The 20,407-nt window shown below is 46.6% G+C and overlaps 1 protein-coding gene across 2 annotated transcripts; it reads right to left on the bottom strand.

The window, feature by feature from the left end:
* Nucleotides 1–1,214: 1,214 nt before the first annotated feature.
* Nucleotides 1,215–19,458, bottom strand: Ak2 (adenylate kinase 2). Of its 2 annotated transcripts, XM_028759631.1 has the most exons (7): nucleotides 19,246–19,458; nucleotides 12,840–12,965; nucleotides 9,856–9,966; nucleotides 9,649–9,743; nucleotides 5,341–5,413; nucleotides 4,446–4,641; nucleotides 1,215–2,159 (listed from the first exon to the last, which is right to left on the bottom strand). In XM_028759631.1, the coding sequence occupies exons 1-7, from the start codon at nucleotides 19,336–19,338 to the stop codon at nucleotides 2,155–2,157; spliced, it is 699 nt and encodes a 232-aa protein (XP_028615464.1). In that variant the 5' UTR covers nucleotides 19,339–19,458; the 3' UTR covers nucleotides 1,215–2,154. The 2 variants fall into 2 exon arrangements, with proteins under 2 accessions (XP_028615464.1, XP_028615463.1); XM_028759630.1 differs by lacking the exon at nucleotides 1,215–2,159 and having other exon boundaries at nucleotides 4,285–4,641; nucleotides 19,246–19,395.
* Nucleotides 19,459–20,407: the final 949 nt, after the last annotated feature.

Below are 20,407 nucleotides of genomic sequence, written 5' to 3'. Positions count from 1 at the left end.
CATACAGCCGCAAGCATCACCAATCATTTCAGCAATGTCATAGGGACAAACCCGTGCTGAAGAGAGCTCCGACTGTGCCTGTTTGTGAGACAGAGGACCACTTCCTGACTTGTGAACTTGTTACCTGTAAAGCAGGAGGCTGGTTTCCACTGCAGAACACCTCAGTGAGGATAACAGGAATAGAGTAGGGCATGAGGCCTGTGTGGTATGTGGTTCAATGTCAGTCCTTCTTCATCACTTCTGATGCAAAGAGGAAACCAAGATAAAGGCAGCGCATACTGATAGCTCAGACTTTGCTCAGTTTGTCCTTCTTGGCCACACTGTGCCATTTCCCAGGTCGGTCTGACAGACATTTCATTCTTAGTTGTACAGGACAACCAAGAAAAGCCCCCCCCCCAAAAAAAAATCAGACATTCATACAGCCCAGAGAATGCAAAGATTTGAGCAAAGCAGTCATGTTGACATCTTAAGGCCACACCAGAGGTGGGGCGCTCGGAAGGGGGGTGGGGGAGGAGAAGGAAGGGTTGCCTCAGCGAGCACAGAATTTCATATGCCAGAGTCACAAGATGCCTTAAGAACAGTGGCGTTTCCAGCCAGTTCACCCTGGTTTCGGGAACAGCAGCAATTTCTCAGAAACCTCACTGGCAGAGGCAACTTTCCAAGAGCAAAAACCTTCCGTCTACACCAACAGCTTAAGCCCGCTCTTGCTGGAAAGTAAATGGATTTCCAACAGGACGCACAAAGAGGCAACCAAGGGTGCTGAACAGCGGCAGCCTGGAAGCTGGCCAGTGATGTGACTTGCGCTGAAGAACAGGCTTGCCAGGCTACAGACAACTGTCCATTCCTAATTATCCAGCCCAGCAGGAAGCAGATACTTGTCTGTGTATGTTCTGACCTGACGTTTATCTGATGCCTGCTGTGGTAGGCACTAAGCCAAGGGCTGGTTTCTTACAGACTTTGTTTAAGGCTGTAAGGCAGCACCAAGGCTTTTTTTCAGATGAGACAGACTAACCACTGGGATCTGGATCTGTCATCCACCACAGCGGCTGATGGCCAAAAGGGTGCAGGCTCCTCTTAGGAGTGCACACGTGTACTTCCCAGGACACAGTGCTAATCATCATGAGAAGCAGCTTTAAAGACAGGTCCAGAGTTAGACATCATTTTTTTTTTTGTTCTTGTAGTCCAGAATTCCTCAAAAAACGTCACAACAGGGATAAAATTTTTCAACATATTTTATTGACTCTGGAGCCAAACATGGCAGCATTTGGTCAGTTATGAAAGGCACCTCATTGAAAAATACATCACAGTGTTGTTGGACAATCCCAGTCCCAGGATTTGAAGGTGAGAAGGACAATCTTTGGATGACTTAGCTTAAGACATTTTAGCTTTTGTCCCAACCCTTCACTGTAGAGGACTGAACCCAGGGCTATATAGCGCCAGGCACACACACATGCCACTGAGCTACATTCCTAGGCCTCATTCGGATGAATGAAGGCAAGGTTGTAAGACTAGTGTGTGCTGGGTGGCTAAAGGCTTTGTCACCAGAGCAGGCAACTTTGAAGTCATAAGTATGGGATCTGTGTTCCCTTGCTCCCCACAATTCCAGTAAATGATCTGCTGAACCAGCATCCGTGAGCTCACGCCCCTGTCTCTTCCATCCACGCAGGTGAGTCTTTAACTTTATGGAATGGGGGCCACCATGAGTCAGCAGCCCCCTCCTCTGCACAGGATCCACAGGCCCAGTCTGACTGCTCTGTTCTTGGCCTAGTGATCCGTGAGGTTCTTATGCAGAAGCTGAGGTCTCTTAGAGACCATTAGCTTTGTGGTCCAGAGGAAACGAGGCTGATTGCTTAAAAATAATACCATGTCTCCTTATTTGCACCAAAGCCCTCCAATCACAGTTTTTAAAAAAATTAATCTTTTCTCTTGCTTACACGTTAAAAATTTTCACCTATGTGTAAAAAACAAAATCTTACTAATTATAACACTGCCACTGTTCCAAATCTCCTCTTGAGTCCCTCCCACCTCCCTCACCATCCATTCATCCTTCCTTCCTTCCCATGACCACCCTCTTTTCTTCTGCCCAGCACCTAAGAGCAGGGATCACACGGCGGGGAGATGAGCAGTGGTGCGGTCTCGCCTGGCCTTCTGTTACTAGGCTGAAATAGAAAGGAAACAAGAAAGAACAAAATGGTTTTTTAAAACAAACAAACAAACAAACAAACATCAGGGAAGACTGCCATGCAACCAGATGCATCAAATCCTGGACATTTCTCTGCCAGGCTTCTGAAAGTTCTCATGCCCGCTGAGGTTACAACTCTGAAATTAAAGCAAAAATACTATCCAGACCACCACCAGTGATCATGTACCCCTAGGGTTTTCCAGGTCTTACCTGAAGCCCAAATGTCACATGCATTTGGTGTGTGTGCATACATGAATATGAATATATATGAATATATATATGAATATATATATGTATATATATATATACACACACACACATGTATATATACACGTATGTATATAGACAGGTAGCAAAGGTCTGTGTACAGGTCAGTCACATTCATTAGCAAACACTCAGGGGCCTGTGCCTACAGCTGCTCTAGGTCAGGAAAAGTCAGCAGCAGGATGCACAGAACCACCCCCTCCAGAGAAAGAGCGCATATTCCTGCAGGCCCAGATGATAGTTTTGGTTTCATTCCTCTCCCTTGTCTATTCCCAGCAGTCATGTACTTTCCAGAAGCACACAAAGCCAGACTGGGTTTCTGTTAAGAGCAGACAGAATTAGCTTAAAGCCAAGGAAACAAGGCAGGCCAGTGGCAGCAGACATTTGGAGGCCAAAAGGGAAGCAAGAGGGCCCACGTACCCACAGTTTCCATGTGGAGACAAGCCCTCTGACAAATTCAGACAGCAGGAGAGCTCAGGCCAGATGGGGACCAAGCACTTTAGAGTCAGCAGAAGGCTATGCTGAGGAGGCCACATTATTTACTGGCCACGGCACTGACTTTCTAATGGCTTTTTCAGAGGCTGAAGGCTTTGAGGTCTTGTCACAGCAGCCCACTAATTTATCTGTCACAAAGCAACCAGAGACCAAAAGGCACAGCAAAGACCACAGGACACTCATAATTATGGGAGCTAAGGTTACAAATAGAAACCTGTAATGCTCATGGGTGGTCTTGTTTTGGGGTGGTGCTACCCATCATGAAATGTGGGGTGAAGGGTTAAATTAGAAAGGGATGCATCTGATTTGGGTTTTATATCTTGTGTGTGAATATATTTCTGATGGGAATGAATCCAAAGAGATTTTCCCCAGTCACTGTTTAGTTCACCCCTGAAACAGGCAAACAAAACAAACCTCCCTAACTGGGTCTGTCTGGGGAAATAGACATGGCCATTCTCTGTTACCTAGTCCAACATTCAGAGACAATCTGAACCCCAAAGGACCTTCTACCTGGCACAATTCTTTGACAACAGCTCACTGTGTAAAGGGAAGTCCCGTGTGATCTGAACAGCACCGGTGTGGATCAGAAAACCAGTCCAACGTCACTCCTCCACGTGGATGTCCTGTCCTAGCAGTGTCTGGAATCTGTAATGTCTTTTAAATTCCATTTAAGGGGAAAAAATTAATGATCCTTATGCACCCACTGCCTTGTGGCTTTTTGTTTCCTGTCAAGAATGTATATCAGGAACTGTGACATGGCCTGACTTCATGTGACCCTAGACTTGGGAGTCAGCTGCCTGTGGTAAGTACTATGAAGCTTTGTAATTGGGGTGCCTGGCAGATAAATAATGTGCAGTTTATTTTGGCCAAAAAATAGAATTAAGAGTGTGGCTAATACAGATTGTGTGTGTGAAGGATGCAGCTAACAACACAAGACAGGGAATTATAGGGCTGGATCGGGAAGAAAGTCTACTAAATTACAACTTGTTTAAAAAATGTTACAATGAAGCTAGACATAGTGGCGCAAGCCTTTAATGCCAGCACTCAGGAGGCAGAGACAGGCAGATCTTAGGAGCTTGAGGCTAGCCTCATCTATATACCAAGTTCCAGGACAGATGGGGATACACAGAAACCATCTCAAGGAAAAAAAAAAAAAGTCATAATGATATCTAATATCTAATACCCTGTGTGCTAATTTTTTTTAAAAACAATAAAAAGAAAAGTAAACAGCTGGTAAAACAAGATTCAGAATGTAAGAGCGAGCACACATTCTACCACACACACCAGATGAGCACACACTCACACCACACACACACAGATGAGCACAGCACATACAAGACACATCAAATAAGTGCTTTTTAATCAGTACATTAGAAGATAACCCTGCTGTCTGAGAAAGGATGTCCCCTCCACCTACCTAACTATGACCACCCATTCCTTTCACAGAGAGGAAGAAGAGAGACCCTTTAGACCCAACATTAGATAAACATGACCAAGTCTTTACATGTGGCTTTGGAGAAGGCTGCCAGGATGCTCGCAAACACGATGTCAGGGGTCTGGGATGCATCAATGGCTTGGTGAATGCCCCGCTTCCTGTAGTACTCCACTAGTGGAGTGGTCTGAGTGTGGTATGCCTCCAGGCGGGTCTTCAAGGCTTTCTCGTTGTCATCTGACCTGCGGATCAGGGGCTCCCCAGTGATCTAAGAACAACAAGGAACAGCAGGAGGGACTGTCATGAGATGTGGCCACTCTGCCTGGGATGCTGCCTGATTGCTCCCAAGGCCACTCAGGGCAAGAGAGTCCATCTAGAGTTTCTCTAATGAGGAACTGTGCTATGGCAGAAGCAGAGATCCAGAAGCAGTCAAGCTCTCTCCCTGTTGTGTGCTCAGGCTGCTCAACTTCTAAGACAAGCACTTTGAGTCAGAAGATGGAAGGCCCAGCATATAAGCAACTCCAATATTAGTTGCAAGTGAGATGAGAAAGGACTCTGGTAGATTTGTCAATTTTTGAAATGCAACCTGTATTTGTAGACCCTGGACAATCTGAACTTGTCTCACATGAAAAGGGTAAGCCCAGGACATTTGCCACTGTTGCCTGCATATTCTATAAGAGACCATGAAACTCCATACAGCAAATGAACAGGGACTATGGATGAGACCCAGGGCGGCAGTCACCAAATACCCCAAGAGCAGGGCATTCTGGAGGAAACACTCCTGACTAGCCAACTGCTCAGATGGCCATGGTGCCAGGAAGGGACTGCTGTGACAGAGGACAAGCATAAAGCCACCTGGGAGACACTGACCAGATCTGTCACCAGCCACCTCATTTACAAGACAGTGATATTTTCTGGTTAAGTAAAACCAACCCCACCCAAGCCAACCATTCCTGAGTTTACACACATCGTCTTTCATGGGCTCCTTTGGAGGGTTGAACTCCTCATGGTAGGACCGGCCACTGCTAGGGTGAATCAGCCTGCAAGACAGCAAATGATCATGAGTCAGGCTGCCTGGAAATACTTCGGTACTCCAGGGGACTCTGGAATGACATGACAAGCAGAGAAAGAGAAGTTGAAGGGAAGGGCTGGGAAGATGGCTCAGCGGTTAAGAACACTGATGGCTCTTCTGAAGGTCATGAGTTCAAATCCCAGCAATCACATGGTGGCTCACAGCCATCCGTAATGAGATCTGATGCCCTCTTATGGAGTGTCTGAGGATAGCTACAATGTACTTACATATAATAAATAAAAACCTTAAAAAATAAAGAAGAAAAAGACACACAACTTAAAAAAAAAAAAAAGAATTGAAATGTCATCTAAAAAAAAAGTCTCTCCTGCCTATCAGTTAGGAGATTTACTTATAAAAAAAGAAAAAAAAAAAAGAGAGAGAAGTTGAAGGGAAGACTTTAAATCAGCAGAGAACCCAGCGAGCACCTCACACCCACACCTAGGGAAATGACTGGCCTTCTAGTACAGGACCTGCTATTGCTACCTCTTGTTTAGGAAAATGCCAACAGCAGAATGGTTTTTGCTTCGTCCAAGCATGTGACAGCTCCTGCCAAGTCCTACGTCATCCAGGTCTTGGAAGGACTCTGATGCTGGCACACACAGCCATTCATTCTACTTATACCTATTTGCTAAACAAGTCTGTAGCTGCAACCAGAACTTATTCCGAACCCAGCTGTTTATAGAGTGATGGGTCACAGTCTCTGCCACGGCAGCACTTAGCAGAAATCAACAGCTACAAGAAACATGACAGCCCTCTACAAGATTTGTACAAAGTGTTGGAGAACTCAGCAGAAATTAACCCTATCCTCTTCATCCCCTTCTTTTCATTAAAGACAGGGCTTGGCACATCGCCCAGGCCAGACTTGAGCTCAAGCCCCTCGTGCACCAGCCCCTCAGACGTCTTAGATCACAAGCACACTCCTGGTTGCACTGTTTTCTAATCTAATTTGGTTATAATGCAAACACATAAAAACATGTTATAGATATGCAGACAATGGTGCACACCCCTGTGACCACACAGATAAATGACAGCCTAAGGAGGACTAGGCAACACTCAAAGAATTAGAGAAAGGATATATTACACCAGTCATAAAGATGGACAGACACAGGAGTATGTGCCATGGTCTCAATTACCAGGGAAGCTAAAGTGGAGGAAACACTCTGGCCCAGGATTTTGAGACTAGCTTGGGCAGCACAGTCAGATTCCATCTTAAAACACAGAAGGAAGTTGTGTGGTAGCTCACACCTATATGCCCAGAATTTGGGAAAGCTGAGGTGGGAAAATTTCCATAGTTCAAGGCTAGCCTGCGATGCACGGTTGAGATCCTGTCTTAAAAACACAAAGGGAACAAAACATGCATAAATATAATAGAAACAGGGTGAAGGACGGCTCAGCAGATAAGAACGTTTGCTGCTCTTGTAGAGAAACCGAGTTTGGTTTCTAGTACCCATACGGGGTAGCTCCTAACTACCTGTGACTCCAGTGCCAAGATCAGATGGTTTTCTCACCTGTGGTCACCTGCAATCATGTACCCACACTCTGAACAGCAGCCTATCCTGAGCTCTGTATTGTCTTTGTTATTGCTGGGTGGGTGTTTTGTTTGTTTGTTTGTTTGAAATAAGAAATGTAAGATATATAGAGGTTGGGGAGATGATTACATTTTGCCTATTATATGGGAAGTTCTATTCATACTGTTGAAGTCCGAGCCATAAAGTGATACTACATTTTATTACTATTATTTTTGTTTTGTTTTTTCGAGACAAGGTTTCTCTGTGTAGCCCTGGCTGTCCTGGAACTCACTCTGTAGACCAGGCTGGCCTCGAACTCAGAAATCCGCCTGCCTCTGCCTCCCAAGTGCTGGGATTAAAGGAGTGCGCCACCACCGCCCAGCGTGATACTGCATTTTTTTTATTTTTTCTTTTTTTTTTTCTTTTTTTTTGGTTTTTCGAGACAGGGTTTCTCTGTGTAGTCCTGGCTGTCCTGGAACTCACTCTGTAGACCAGGCTAGCCTCAAACTCTCAAACTCAGAAATCTGCCTGCCTCTGCCTCCCAAGTGCTGGGATTAAAGGCGTGTGCCACCAATGCCTGGCAGGTATGAACTGTTTTAAGGCTAGCCTTAAATTTCCAGTGATACTACATTTTAATCACAACATATTTTGGGAGAGGTAAGATGATCAATTTACATTAGATAAGGAGGAAAGGGTATTGGTAGGGCTGGGCTCACAGCACAGAAGACCAGCTGTAGTGAAGCTACACTGAAGCAGGCTGGTGACAGCAACTACTGGTAGAGTTGGGTCCTCCACTATGTGAGTCCTGAAAAGCTTTCTCTGGTGCATCCATTCAGAAACAGCATCTAGTAGGATGTGGGGGAGAGGGAGAGCACTGGCCTCTAGACTCATCTGAAGCATCTCTGGAAAGGACTAGGGGCAAACAAGTGAACCACTGGCATTTATCCTCTGGAGAACAGGGGGCATCTAACAGCCAGGCTGCAACAAACACAACTCTTTCCTCTGTATCCGTAGGCTGCCACTCAAAACCCGGCCAGGTTCCCCAGCCCTGATAATACACGCTATGCTATTCTTCAGCCAGTTAGAAACATAATTTTTAAGAACACAAGGCATATACCCATGAAAAAAAACAAATGTGAGTGAAGGAAGCTTGATCTCTCAGTTCTCTAGACAGTTAGGGTGTCTTCACCACTGACCTGGATCATGACAGTCTAGGGCAGTGGTTCTCAAACCTTCCTAATGCTGCAGCCCTCTAATCCAGCTCCTCGTGTTGTGGTGACCCCCAACCATAAAAGTATTTTCATTGCTACTTTATAGCTATAATTTTGCTACTTTTAGGAGGCATAATGTAGATATCTGTGTTTTCTGATGGCCTAAGGTGACCCCTATGAGGGGTCATTCGACTCCCAAAGGTGTTGAGACCCCCAGGTTCAGAACTGCTGTTTTAAACCCTTGTTCTTTCATCTGTAAGTGAGTTGCTACTAGACATCAGGGCAGTGACACCAGAGAGCCAACAGCAAACATGAAAAACAAGAACTCAAACTTCTGTGAACAGAGTCTCAAAAAACCAGACTGATAACTGAAGGTCACTAAAGCCGAGGTCACAGTGAAATCCTTGTTAAGTCCTCAGTACCTGCCTCATGTTGGACCCATCAGCAAGGCAGAGTACGAGTCCCACCACACAACTGCTGTGTACACCTGGATAACTCCTCACTAGTCTGGCATACCCGTGAGGCACAGGGTCTTCTGAGGAGGCGGCACACTCCTTCCTCCCTCCTCTGATATCCTGCAGCTTGTTCTTGGGATTCCCGCTCACTCCTTGCCCCCCAGCTAGTCAGAAGCCTTCATCATGTCACGTGACCATGAGCAGGTTCCCCACCCAACCCCACCTAATTTATAGTTAACACCAAGGTAAAATGTTTAGAATGCTGTTTCTGCCCCACTACCCGTGGCTCCAGACCGTGTGATGACCCCTAAGCTCTCTGAAGCCCACTCCTCTCAGCGCTGCAGACCTCCCCCTGAACCCAGGCTTCCTTCCCAACGTCATTCATTCTGACCCTCCAGCTTCCAAGGCACACCTCCAACCATGGGTCAGCAAGTCTATCACAGGCTGCACCCTGAGCCCCTCCCCTAACCAACTCATTCCCAATTCTACTCCCTTCTGGAAAATCGTCACTGAAATTATCCTCGTTCAAGAAGGTGGAGTGGATGGCCTACCTCTCCTCAGCAGCCTTCTCCATCTCCCCAGGCTCTCTTCTTCCTACTACAACAAACGGCCAGAACCACCACATCTCACACACAACTTTCTGAGATCAGAAATAGGCACCACATTGCTATTCTCCAAGAGCTCATGAACTCACATTACAAGACCAGTACAAGATCAGCTAGTCAACATTCTAGCATGGGCCAGGCGGGGCTCATGAGTTCCCTACTTCTAACTGAGGAGCTATGAAAGCCAGTTTCTCTAAGGGTATGGCCCCTGGTAGGTTGAGTACACGCCAGTGGATGGATGACCTCATACCCATAAATATATTAGCAGCACAAACTGGTGGGTCATTATTAAAAGGGGAGGGGTGTTTGTGTATAAGGCTAGAGGGTGGATCTGGGAGGAATGGGGGTATGTATGATCATGTGGGGCGCTGAGCTGCTGCCCCACAAAGCCAGGGAGCACAAGGGGATCTTCAGGGACATCTACCTTCCAGTGATTCTCCGGATCAGCAGTGAGTCTTGGATGCTGAACTCGATGACTGAATCCAGCTTCTCTTTCCTCTTCTCCATGAGGTCATCAAGCTGTAACAGAGTGTGTGACTCACCTAAGCTGGATGAGACCCATCTCCTCAGAGTGACTAACACAAAGGGCTGGCACTTGGCTTCACGCAACAGCCATACAAACACTACCTACCATTTCAGCCTGCCTCACAGTCCGAGGGAAGCCATCTAGAAGAAAGCCATTTTTGCACGAAGGAGTCTCCAAATTCTTCTCAATGAGCTCCACAACCATCTCATCACTCACCTAGAAGAAAAGAGCCTTGGGTTCAAATCTGTCCAGTGGGTGATATACCTCCAACACAAAGTCAAAAGTGTACTGTGTATAATGACGTGTTACTAAACAGCAAGTCAGCTTGACACCACAGAAGCAAACGCAGAGTAAATGTCGGGGGCCTCCATGTTCATTTGAATCTTAAATGTACCCCCAGAAGCTCATGTGTTGAAGGCTTTATCTCCAATACCGTATTTTAAACCTCACTTACAGGTATGCAGGCAGGACGGGCAGGGAAGGCACAGTCCTCGCCTTCCCCCTCTGCACGCCTCAGCACTGAGCTCAGGTCATCAGGCTCGAACAGAGCACATTTTTACTGCTGAGCCGCCTTGCTTGAGCAGTATGCGCTCTTGCTCATGCTCTCTGTGCCTCTATACGGTCCACAGCTTTACTCTACCATGTCTTCCGCAACGGTTCGATACAGGCCCAGAAGTACTGGCACCAAGCAACCTTGGACTGCAACTGAGCAAAAACAGCATTCTCTTCTTCAGCTGGTTTCTCTTAGGTATTTATCACAGCAACGCAAAGCTGACCAGTACAGGCTGCATCTGCGTTACTCATTTGCATAGTTCTGCAGTGGCCACAGACATGGCTCTCCCCTTGTAACTCTACTGGGTTTCAATAAACCTGGTAAGGGAAGAGGGATCCATAGTCTGTTGTCAGCAACAAGTTGCCCTCAAGATGATGAGGGTACCCGGCAGAGACATCACCCGAGAGCCAGAAGGAAAATAGTATTTGACCAGAAAGTAGGGAAGTACTAACCTTCCCTGATTTAAAGTTCATTAGACTAACAGCATCATGTCGGACATGCGGACTTGATATTTACCGGGATTGAAAAATTTGCACTGAATTGGCAATATTGGATCAGAAACAAGGAAATAAAAAGCCACCACAATGTAGTCCAAGCTTCTACAAAAATCCCACCAAAAATGTCTCATAGCATTAAAAAGAACTTTCCCCCAGAGCCTTTAAAGAGAGAAGAGCTCCCACCTGTATTGCATACAGTAAAGGCTGCCAACCTTGGCAGCTAAAGCTTTCATCTTTAGGAGCAGCTGTGAACTTGGAGACAAAGTGCAGTCTGAGGCTGTGGGCGGAGATAAGCAACATCCCAATTTCCTCTCACACAGAGCTTTCTGCCAAAACCCAAAGTCCAAATTATCTATCATCCTGGCTTGATTCATGGCCTCATTGCCATAAAAGGGAAGCTGGAAAGCGATGTTTGGGCAGACAGGTTGTGGCACACTCAGTATTGCTCTGGTATCTCCATGGCCTAACATGAGGTAATTTGGGGGATAAAAACAAAGTTCAGATTCCAGTCAAGCAACATACACAGAAAAAAGGGACCAGAGAAACCAGGTGTGGTAGTCATCTCAGCACAGGAGGCTGAGTTAGAGGCCAGCCTGGGACACACCGTAAGTGCCAGGCCAACCAAACACATATGCCAAATCTTGCTTCAAAAGCAACAACGGGCAATGAGATGGTGCATGAGGAGTAGTGCCTGCTACCAACGCCCGAAAACCTGAGCTTGGACTCGGGGTACATGGTGGAAGGAGAGACCTGATCCCAAAAGTTGCCCTCACCTCCACATGAATGCTGGGCCGGGCAGATGCACACATTGACAGAGTGTAATTTAGAAAATTAAACACAGGAACAAAGCAAAGGGTTGGACAGACTGCAGTGTGGCTCGGTGCTACAGCACCTGCCTACTGGGTTCAACAACAAAATAACTTCTGAAGGTGTTACCAGACGTCAGGTTCCAGAATCAATGTTAGAAGCAAGATCTGGCCTCAAGCAAACATTCGTCAGTTCACTGTGTTTGTCAAATCAGGCAGGCTACTGGGTTATTACACAGGATTACTTTTCCACACCTGCCAAGAAACTCCCTTGTTAGGAATACAGAGCAGTGAGCCCCAAGAGAGCTTTAAAAACATTTCTACGGTCTCCTGAGTCTTCTTTTGCATACATGCCTGAGTCTTGTCCTAGGAACAGCAGTTTCAATTTGTTATGTCCAGTCTGAATAAATTATCTTCAAGAATACAGTGAAAACATGGGAGGAGCTGGCCGAAGGGAAGGAGATGGGGAGAGAAGATATAACTGTGTATGTGTGTATGTACATAAGTATATTATTTTGAGAAAAGGTCTCACTGACTAAACTCAAATTCAGAGAACTGTCTGCTTGTTTCTCAGTGATGGGATTAAAGGTGTATGCCACCATGTCCGGCTGGCAAGCACTCATACATGCATGCATGCACACACGTTTAAATTTTTAGAATTTATTATTTACGTGTATGCAGGCATGTCTGTGCACTATGTGCATGGCTGGTGTCTGCTGAGGTCAGAAGAGAATGTCAGATCTCCTGGGACTAAAGTTACAGATATTTGTAAGCTGCCACGTGGGTGCTGGGACTCAAACCCAGATCTTCTGATAGAGCAGTCAGTGCTCTTAACTAATGAGCCATCTCTCTAGCCCTTGTAATTATATTTTATTTTAAAAAAAAAGAATACTGTGAACAGGGCTGGAAGATGGTTGTGAAAAGAGCTTGCTTGTGCACACAAAATAATAAAACTATATAAGTAAGCTCTGAGGAAATCATAAATGCAGAATGAACCAAACAGTATGCAGAGTTCACAAGGTTCCTATCACCTTCCAGTCTGTTAGAAACACTGGCACACAGAACTATCTGAGAAGACTTTTTATGATGGGGGAAATATTCTGTGTAATGTCTGGTAAAGTCTTCAAGTGTGTCTATGACGAGTGAGAAAGCAAATGTTTACTGAAGCAAGAGCCAAGCAGCCCCAGCAGCTGGGGAAAGGGAAAGCAGTGCTCCCGGTACGACCAAACCTACCAGCTTTCCAGCATCCATCGTCGCCTTCAGCTTTTTCCCCAGCTCTGAGCCCGAAGCCACCATGGCTCTCAGCATGTCCCCAGTGGCCAAATGACACACACAGAAGTTTTCAGCCAATTTGGGTGCCTGTGGAGTCAAAGACAAAAACCAATAAGAACGAGTTAAGGCTGTAGGGTGTGGGTCTGAACCTGGCCCTGGCATTTACTGGCTGTGTGAACTTAGTCAATGTTTACTCTCTTACTTCTAACAGAAGTAAAAGCATCTTACCTTTCATCCCAATGTAAAGCAACAGCAGGGCTCTTGTGAGAATTATATGATTACGTGATAATGCATGTAAAGTACTTGGATACACTTAGCACACGGGAAACCACCAGCTATTCCCACTAACCACACTACTGAAACACGAGCTCACATTGCCTGTACTAACTGAGAACAAACTCAGCAGCCACATAATACTTCATGTAGCTGCTGCAATACTTAGAAAAACAGATAGACCAAGACCTGGCTGAGAGTCTGCCCCAGAGGGGATCTGTAACTGTGGTATGCTGTGGCCACTAAGCCTGGCAGCTGGGGGAGGCAAGGCAGAACTGCTGCAGTATCTTGGCTAAATCACTTGCCTTCTCCCAGACCCAGAGCAGTTTCCACATCTGTTTAACATGAAGGACATGGTAACTCAGAGAGTGGCTCAATGCACAGACAGATGTGCAGGCTGGTCATTTCTACAGTGACCATCTTACATCAGTTTTAGGAGGGGTTCTAGTTTGTCTTGTGACTGGGTTTTACTACATAGCTCAAGCTGGCCTCATGAGCTCTTTCCCCTGCCTCCTGAATCTCTTCAACTACAGACAACTGTCTGCCCTAGTTGGCTCAATATGGCCATTTGGCTAAGAGTGTGGGCTCAAGTCAGGTAATAAGTGCCTCATTCCTAGCTGGGTGATTTGAGGAGTTACTTCTTCTTTCTGGGTTTTAAGTAAAATAGAGAGGGAAATAATCACATATCACCTATCCCATAAGGATTTTGTGTCAGACTGGTACATGCAAAGTGCAGCATGCAAATCCTCAGTGAGCACGAGCTGTCACAGCAATGGCCACCATAGTTCAACTTATTCAAATGGAAAGGAAATATTTGTTCATGTCTCTTTCAGAACCCCGAATCAGGGAAACGAAGGAATAAGAGACACAGATCCCAAAGCTCACAGGTTGTGCTGCAATATACGTAGCTCAGTGGTGAGGCACACATGCGCCCCCCCATCACCACATATTTAGATTTTTCCACAATAACATCAAACAAACACATGGGCAAACTCAAGAGTCTGGTGTGGTTTAAATGGGAAAAGGACTCGGATACTCCCGATCTGTTCTGTCCTCACAGGCGCTCGCTCGGCTTTTCATTCAGTGGTTTATAGAGGTAGTAGCTGGGATTCCCTGTTTAAACTAGTTCACTGGGTGTTTTCTTGGGTGCACGAGACAAAACAATAGATGGGACTCCATGCAAGAAATTCTGGTTTGTGATTCACAGACCAATTCCAATTGACATGAAGAAATCACCTCACAGGGAAGTGGAACCCAATGAGACAGATTTAGACACAGCACCCACACCCGTGAAAATGAAGGTCAGCAATGGCTGATGATGGAAAGCCTGCTGCACTGTGGACACACACCCAGGGAACAGAACTTCCTGCCAATCTACTCTGTGTTTATTAAAATTAACTTGAGCAGGTAACTCACAGAAGCCAGGGTTAAACACCAGAGAGAAAAGCTGCTTCGGTAACTCAGGTGTTCAGTGGTTACCCCTGGTGGTAGGTTGCTCAGTCACTTCTGGGTGACTCTAGAGCTGCAAGAACAACACACAGGTGCGGGACTCTGCCTTAGTTTACTGCTGGTCACGTGGGAGCACACACACACACACACACACACACACACACACACACACCCCCGCCCAGACTGAAGATTACAGATGGTCTGGAATCCTGTGGCAGGCACTTAATTGCGGTGTAATATGGGGCTGGGGAGACAGCACAGCTGGAAAACCACTAGCTTTCTAAGTACAATAATCCGGGCTCTAACTCCACAACCCATGTACAACAAGATGAATGTGGTGGTGTGTGCTTATGATCCCAGCACTGGGGAGTCAGACAGACAGATCCCTGGGACTCACTGGCAAGCTAGTCTAACCTATGTGATGAACACCAGGCCAGTGAGAAACCCTGTCTAAAAAAAAAAAAAGTGTCCACTGAGCCATCTCCTAGTCCAGAAAATTTTAATGAAAATATAACTTTAGCCATGTTGACATAAATCATGTAATATGGAATCATACTGGTACAAGAGGAAGTAGCAGGAACGAAACATAAATATCACTGGACAGGTCAGGAGCAAACAGCTGCTAATGTGGACTGGGCAGTGAATACAGAGACGGGAAATCTACGACGGGATCAGCCGAAGCAGAAATACCGCTCAGCTACAAGCGACTCCTGCCATTCGGGAATGGAGGACCACTGCTCTCAGATTTTCTCATCTTCCCAAGAAAAACAAGTTGTGATTTCTTGTTTAAATTTCTCAACTGAAAACATTCTACCCATTATGTGGACAGCTGACAAAGAGGGGGACAGAACAAACGTTTAAACGGACTTTATAAACCACATGGCAAGGAGCACCTAGGGGGTGCAAAGTCTCTCTCTACAGACATACAAGCCAAACACTAGCTGCGATGCACGCTAGGAATCCCACATTGAGAAAAACGAGGAAGGAGCAATGTGAGTTCCAGGCCAGCCTGGGCTACCCGCTGAGACCTGGTCTCAAAAAAGCAAGAGGGAAGGGACAGGGAGAAGAGAAGAAAAGAGAGAATTTCAGCTAAGGAGTGAAAAAGGAAAACTACACCGGGTCAGTACTGTTTTGCCACCCGTAACTAACTGCTATGCTTATGCAACAGATACAACAGTTCCTAACCCCTCACAGACAAACAGTATTACAAGTGTCCTACCAGAGGCCAGGGCATGGCAGCCCCTGGGTAGCCAGGCCGAGAAACAGAGAAGGATAAACTAGACGCAGCAAACAGTATCTGCAGGAAATGGAAGACAGGATGATGCTAAACACACCAAAGGAATATAATGGAAAATTCTCAGAAAAGCGACAAGATTCTCAGGACAAGGTGGTTTCTTCCACAATACAGCATAAAGGGAAGAGGGAGGGGGAGATGGCCCAGCAGGTAAAAGTACCTACACCAAGCCTGGGGTCTTGAGTTCAACACAAGGGACCCACATGGTGGAAGGGAGAAATGACTGAAAGTTATTCTCTGGCTTCCACGTGTGCACTCATGAATGCACACACCCTTGCACACATGCTGACTACTCTTTTTTAAAGATTAGGAAAAAAAAAACCAGAATGACTTAAATTTATGTGTGAGACTGATAGAAATCTGAACATTAACTATTAAAATCAGTTTTAGGGGCTACTGAACTTATGTATTTTTTAAAAAGAGTTTGTTTTAGAGATACTAAAATATATTATAAAACTGCTATGGTGCCTAGAGCTCCTTTAGTATAATCTGTCGGGAGGGTGGATGGGAAAGTAATGGCCATCATCAGCCAATGGTTACTGGGACCTATTACACCATTCTCTTGCTTCTTGTGGACTTCTGAGGACTGGACGCAAGATCTCACACAGCTAGGTAAATGAATGGCCAGTGAACGGCTTCCCAGCCCTGCTATTTTGGGGCTCAGGCTGATTTTAGTCTTAGCCCAGATAGGACTTGAACCTGTGAGCCTCCTGTTTCAATCTCCATAGTAGCTAAGCTTGCGCCTGCTCCCTTATGTGTATTTAAAACTTAAAATGAAAAGTTTGCGTATGGGGTGTGTCTGTAGGCAGAACGCTCCTCTGGCTGCCACTCTGCAGGCTTTGTGTGAACTTTTGTTCAACACTATGAAGCTACAACCACCAGTATTTTTATGGCTCCTGATGTGGAAAGGGAGGCAGACAGAGGTTAAGTGAGTACTGTGTATTTGCTGAAGTCCCAGCTCTTAGTATTGTGGTGGTGTTCTCGGACACAGGGTCTCACTTTGTAACCAGGCCAGCCTCAAACTTTAGCTGGGCTGCCATCAAACTTGGCCTTAGCCTTCTCAGTCTCCTCCTGCCTCAGTCTCTGGGGCTACAAACAGACATGAGCTGCCATATTCATCCTTCAAGCCAAACTTCTAATCACTCCACAAAGCCTTCTTGGATCAACGTTCACCATTCCTGAACCATCTTTAATGAGCTCACAGCATAATGCCCCCCCCCGCCCCCCGAGATGCTATTGAGTGGTCAGTGCTCACGGTTAGCTGTCATGTGACATACTACCAACTAGGAATGTGTGGGTGCTCCCGGTATGAAGGCCATAATCTTCCAATGTCTTTGTAAGCTTTACATTCCCCAGGTAGAAACGCTGAGGAGTTACACAGCTTTCTACATACATAGACATACACAGACACAGACTATAAGGCCCCCGATGCACCACTGGATGAGTTAAGTTGTCCGTTTCACTTCTGAAACAGTCAACTTCACTATAAACTTAAAAAAAAAAAAGTGTCACTGTCACCATGGACGACCCTGTCTATACTAAGTTAACACAAAGTAGAAGTTGTCCACATTCAAGATCAATCTACATTATAGATTACCTGATAACTGGGGGGGGGGGGGGACGGCAACTGGAACATGAGATGTCAAAACCACTGAGTACAAGGTGCTGGTGAAGCCTGACAAAAGAACCCCTGAGTTTACAGAAAGGTGGTCCTCTGTGACCTCCAGCCCAGGGGCCTGAAGTAAAGTCAGAGGACAGGAACTAACGCCTTCTAGACCCCCTTTCTACAGCCACCCTGCATCAATCGGAAAATTGGAATCACTCATGTAACTCCACCAAGTGCCAGGCAGGAGTCCTGACAATGAGTGAGACCACGATCTGCTTGCCAAAACTTTGAGAACCTGGCAACCAGGGCAAGTGACATAGGTCCACAGGTAGAGTAGCCTGCCATTGAGTCGGATGGGCCAACAGGACAGGTGACAGAGGTCCACAGGTTGGATCCCTGGGCTCCACATGGTAGAAAAAGAAAATGATTCCAGCAAGTTGCACTCTGACCTCCACGTATGCACGCATGTCCCTGCACACGCATTCTCTCTCACCCTATGTGTGTCAGCGAGAGAGAGAGAGAGAGAGAGAGAGAGAGAGAGAGAGAGAGAGAGAGGAAAAAAGGAGGAAGGAGGAAGAGAGGGAGGGAGACAGAGAGGAGGAGTCTTTAAAAACATAACAATAAACTTGCAGTGCAGGAAAAGGGAGGACAGTGCCCATTTGCTTGCTTGGGAACCCAATCTTGAAAGAATTCCCTCTTTAGAGCATACTGATCAGCAAGGTCCCAAAGCCTAGGGTCTGATGGGGAGGGAGGGAAAGGTGAGGGGTGGGTAGGTGATGCCAAAGACTGAGCAAGAAAGTGACACCAATAACCCACCATATGAGCTTCCAAATTCTTTTTTTTTTTTTTTTTTTTTTTTTGGTTTTTCGAGACAGGGTTTCTCTGTGTAGTCCTGGCGAGCTTCCAAATTCTAAGTGCGAGCATAAATCCCAATCCTGATCTATGGCCTGGATGCAGTGGGGCAGAAGGCAACTCCAAGCCTTTGGAGGCACAAGCCTCTGTGAAATCGATTTCACTAACTTTGAAAAGTCACTGGACCTCTAGGTCTGTTTTCTTACCTGTTGACCCAGCATGTGAGTGGCCCAAAATCGCTCAATTACAACCATCAGAGCCATCCCATGCTGCTCCACGAGCACTCTCTGTCTCACTCACAACCCCCATGATTCCTCCGGTTCATGAACCTCATCTCCAGCTTTCTGGTGAGCTGGAGATGCTTCCTCCCATCCCCCCAACACTGGTGGCTCACACAGGTCATGCCTCCCTCTTGGCAGAACGCCTCTATCAGCATACGCCAGCTCCCATTCTGCCCCACATGGAGATTTCTTAGTATCCCTAGTCATTAATCATTAAAAATAAAAAGTTTTAACCCCTTGTGCCTGGAAGTTATTCCTGACTCAGGACAATCCGCTCTCATTTCCGAGGGCGTCTTGGTCCAAAGCTTTCTCCCACTAGGGCCTGTGATCTGGAGCTTCGGCCAGGGGGATCCCCCTGCCTTTCACAATTTTCAAATAACAGCCCCTGGACGCCCTAACACGAACCTGGGTTCCCCCAAGAACCCCAACCCAGCCTTCCCCTTACTGCGACACTCCCCTAAACACCGCGCCACAACTAGAGGCCCCGCGAGGGTCCCTGCAGGCCAGGGCTCACCACCCTGCTCCGGGGCGGGAAAGGAGCTTCCGGCTCTCCGACCGCCCTGACCTTGTAGCTCCGTGGGCTCCACCGCCGGGCACGGAACGGACACTCACCTGGGTCCCCTTGCCAGCCCCGGGCGGCCCCAGCAACACGGCCCGGATGCCCTTCGGATACTCCGGCTCGGAAGCCAACACGTTGGGAGCCATGTCTACCGAAGCCTCACTCCAGCAGCCACCCGCACACCTCACAGGTCTAGCGCTTCCAGGCCAGCGCTCAGCCTACTCCGGGCTCGCACTGGTCGCTGGCCACGTCCATCAACCCTCTCTACCCGCCCACAAACCTGACGGACACTTTTATGTACCAATCGTACGACGAGACTGAGAAAATTCTGTTTTTGATTGGACAGAATGGGAAACGAGGAAGAGGCGGGCCAGCCTGGGAAGAGCTGGGGCAAGAGAGCGCGTGAGGCTCTCGGCTAGTGTATGGAGTGGGCGGGAAAACGAGAAGGAAGCCTGGAGCGGGTGGCAAGTTCTAGTTTGGCGTTTGACAGTTAATGACACCAGAATCTCTGTTTGAGCACCGTGAAATTGCCTGTGGGAGTGTAACTGGGTAAAATCACTCTTAGGCAACAAATTGGCAATAACGTACCCTTTGGACCAGTAATTCCACTTATAGAATTCAAAGGCACAACCAAGGAATATATGTAATGATTTTCTGACAAAGATGTTGATTATCTTATTAAAACCGGAAGATAAATTGCCCAAGTATCCAATAATAAGATTGGTTAAGTAAATTTCAACAAGTTTGTAGTCTGACTCCACCCGAAACACCCTCATTGAACAACATTGTAACTTTGGCTATTTGGGAAGATCACATTTAAAGCTTGTCAAGGCTACAATAGTGGATTCAAGGCCAGCTTGGGCAACTTAATGAGACCCAAAATGAAAAGGAAGAGAGACTGGAGAGATGGCTCAGTGGTTAAGAACACTGGCTGTTCTCCCAGAGGACCTGGGTTCAGTTCCCAACACCCATAGGCCAGCTTTGAAACTGTAACTCCAGTTCCAGGGGATCTAACATCTTCACACATACATCCATGTAAGCAAAACACCAATACATACAAAATAAAAATAAATTATTGCCGGGCGGTGGTGGCGCACGCCTTTAATCCCAGCACTTGGGAGGCAGAGGCAGGCGGATCTCTGAGTTTGAGGCCAGCCTGGTCTACAGAGTGAGTTCCAGGATAGCCAGGGCTATACAGAGAAACCCTGTCTCGAA

This window comes from Grammomys surdaster, unplaced genomic scaffold, assembly GCF_004785775.1.
Source record: "Grammomys surdaster isolate TR1022 unplaced genomic scaffold, NIH_TR_1.0 126313, whole genome shotgun sequence".
Classification (NCBI taxonomy): domain Eukaryota; kingdom Metazoa; phylum Chordata; class Mammalia; order Rodentia; family Muridae; genus Grammomys; species Grammomys surdaster.
The sequence above is the reverse complement of the archived record's forward strand: the minus strand, read 5'-3'. Positions and strand labels throughout refer to the sequence as shown.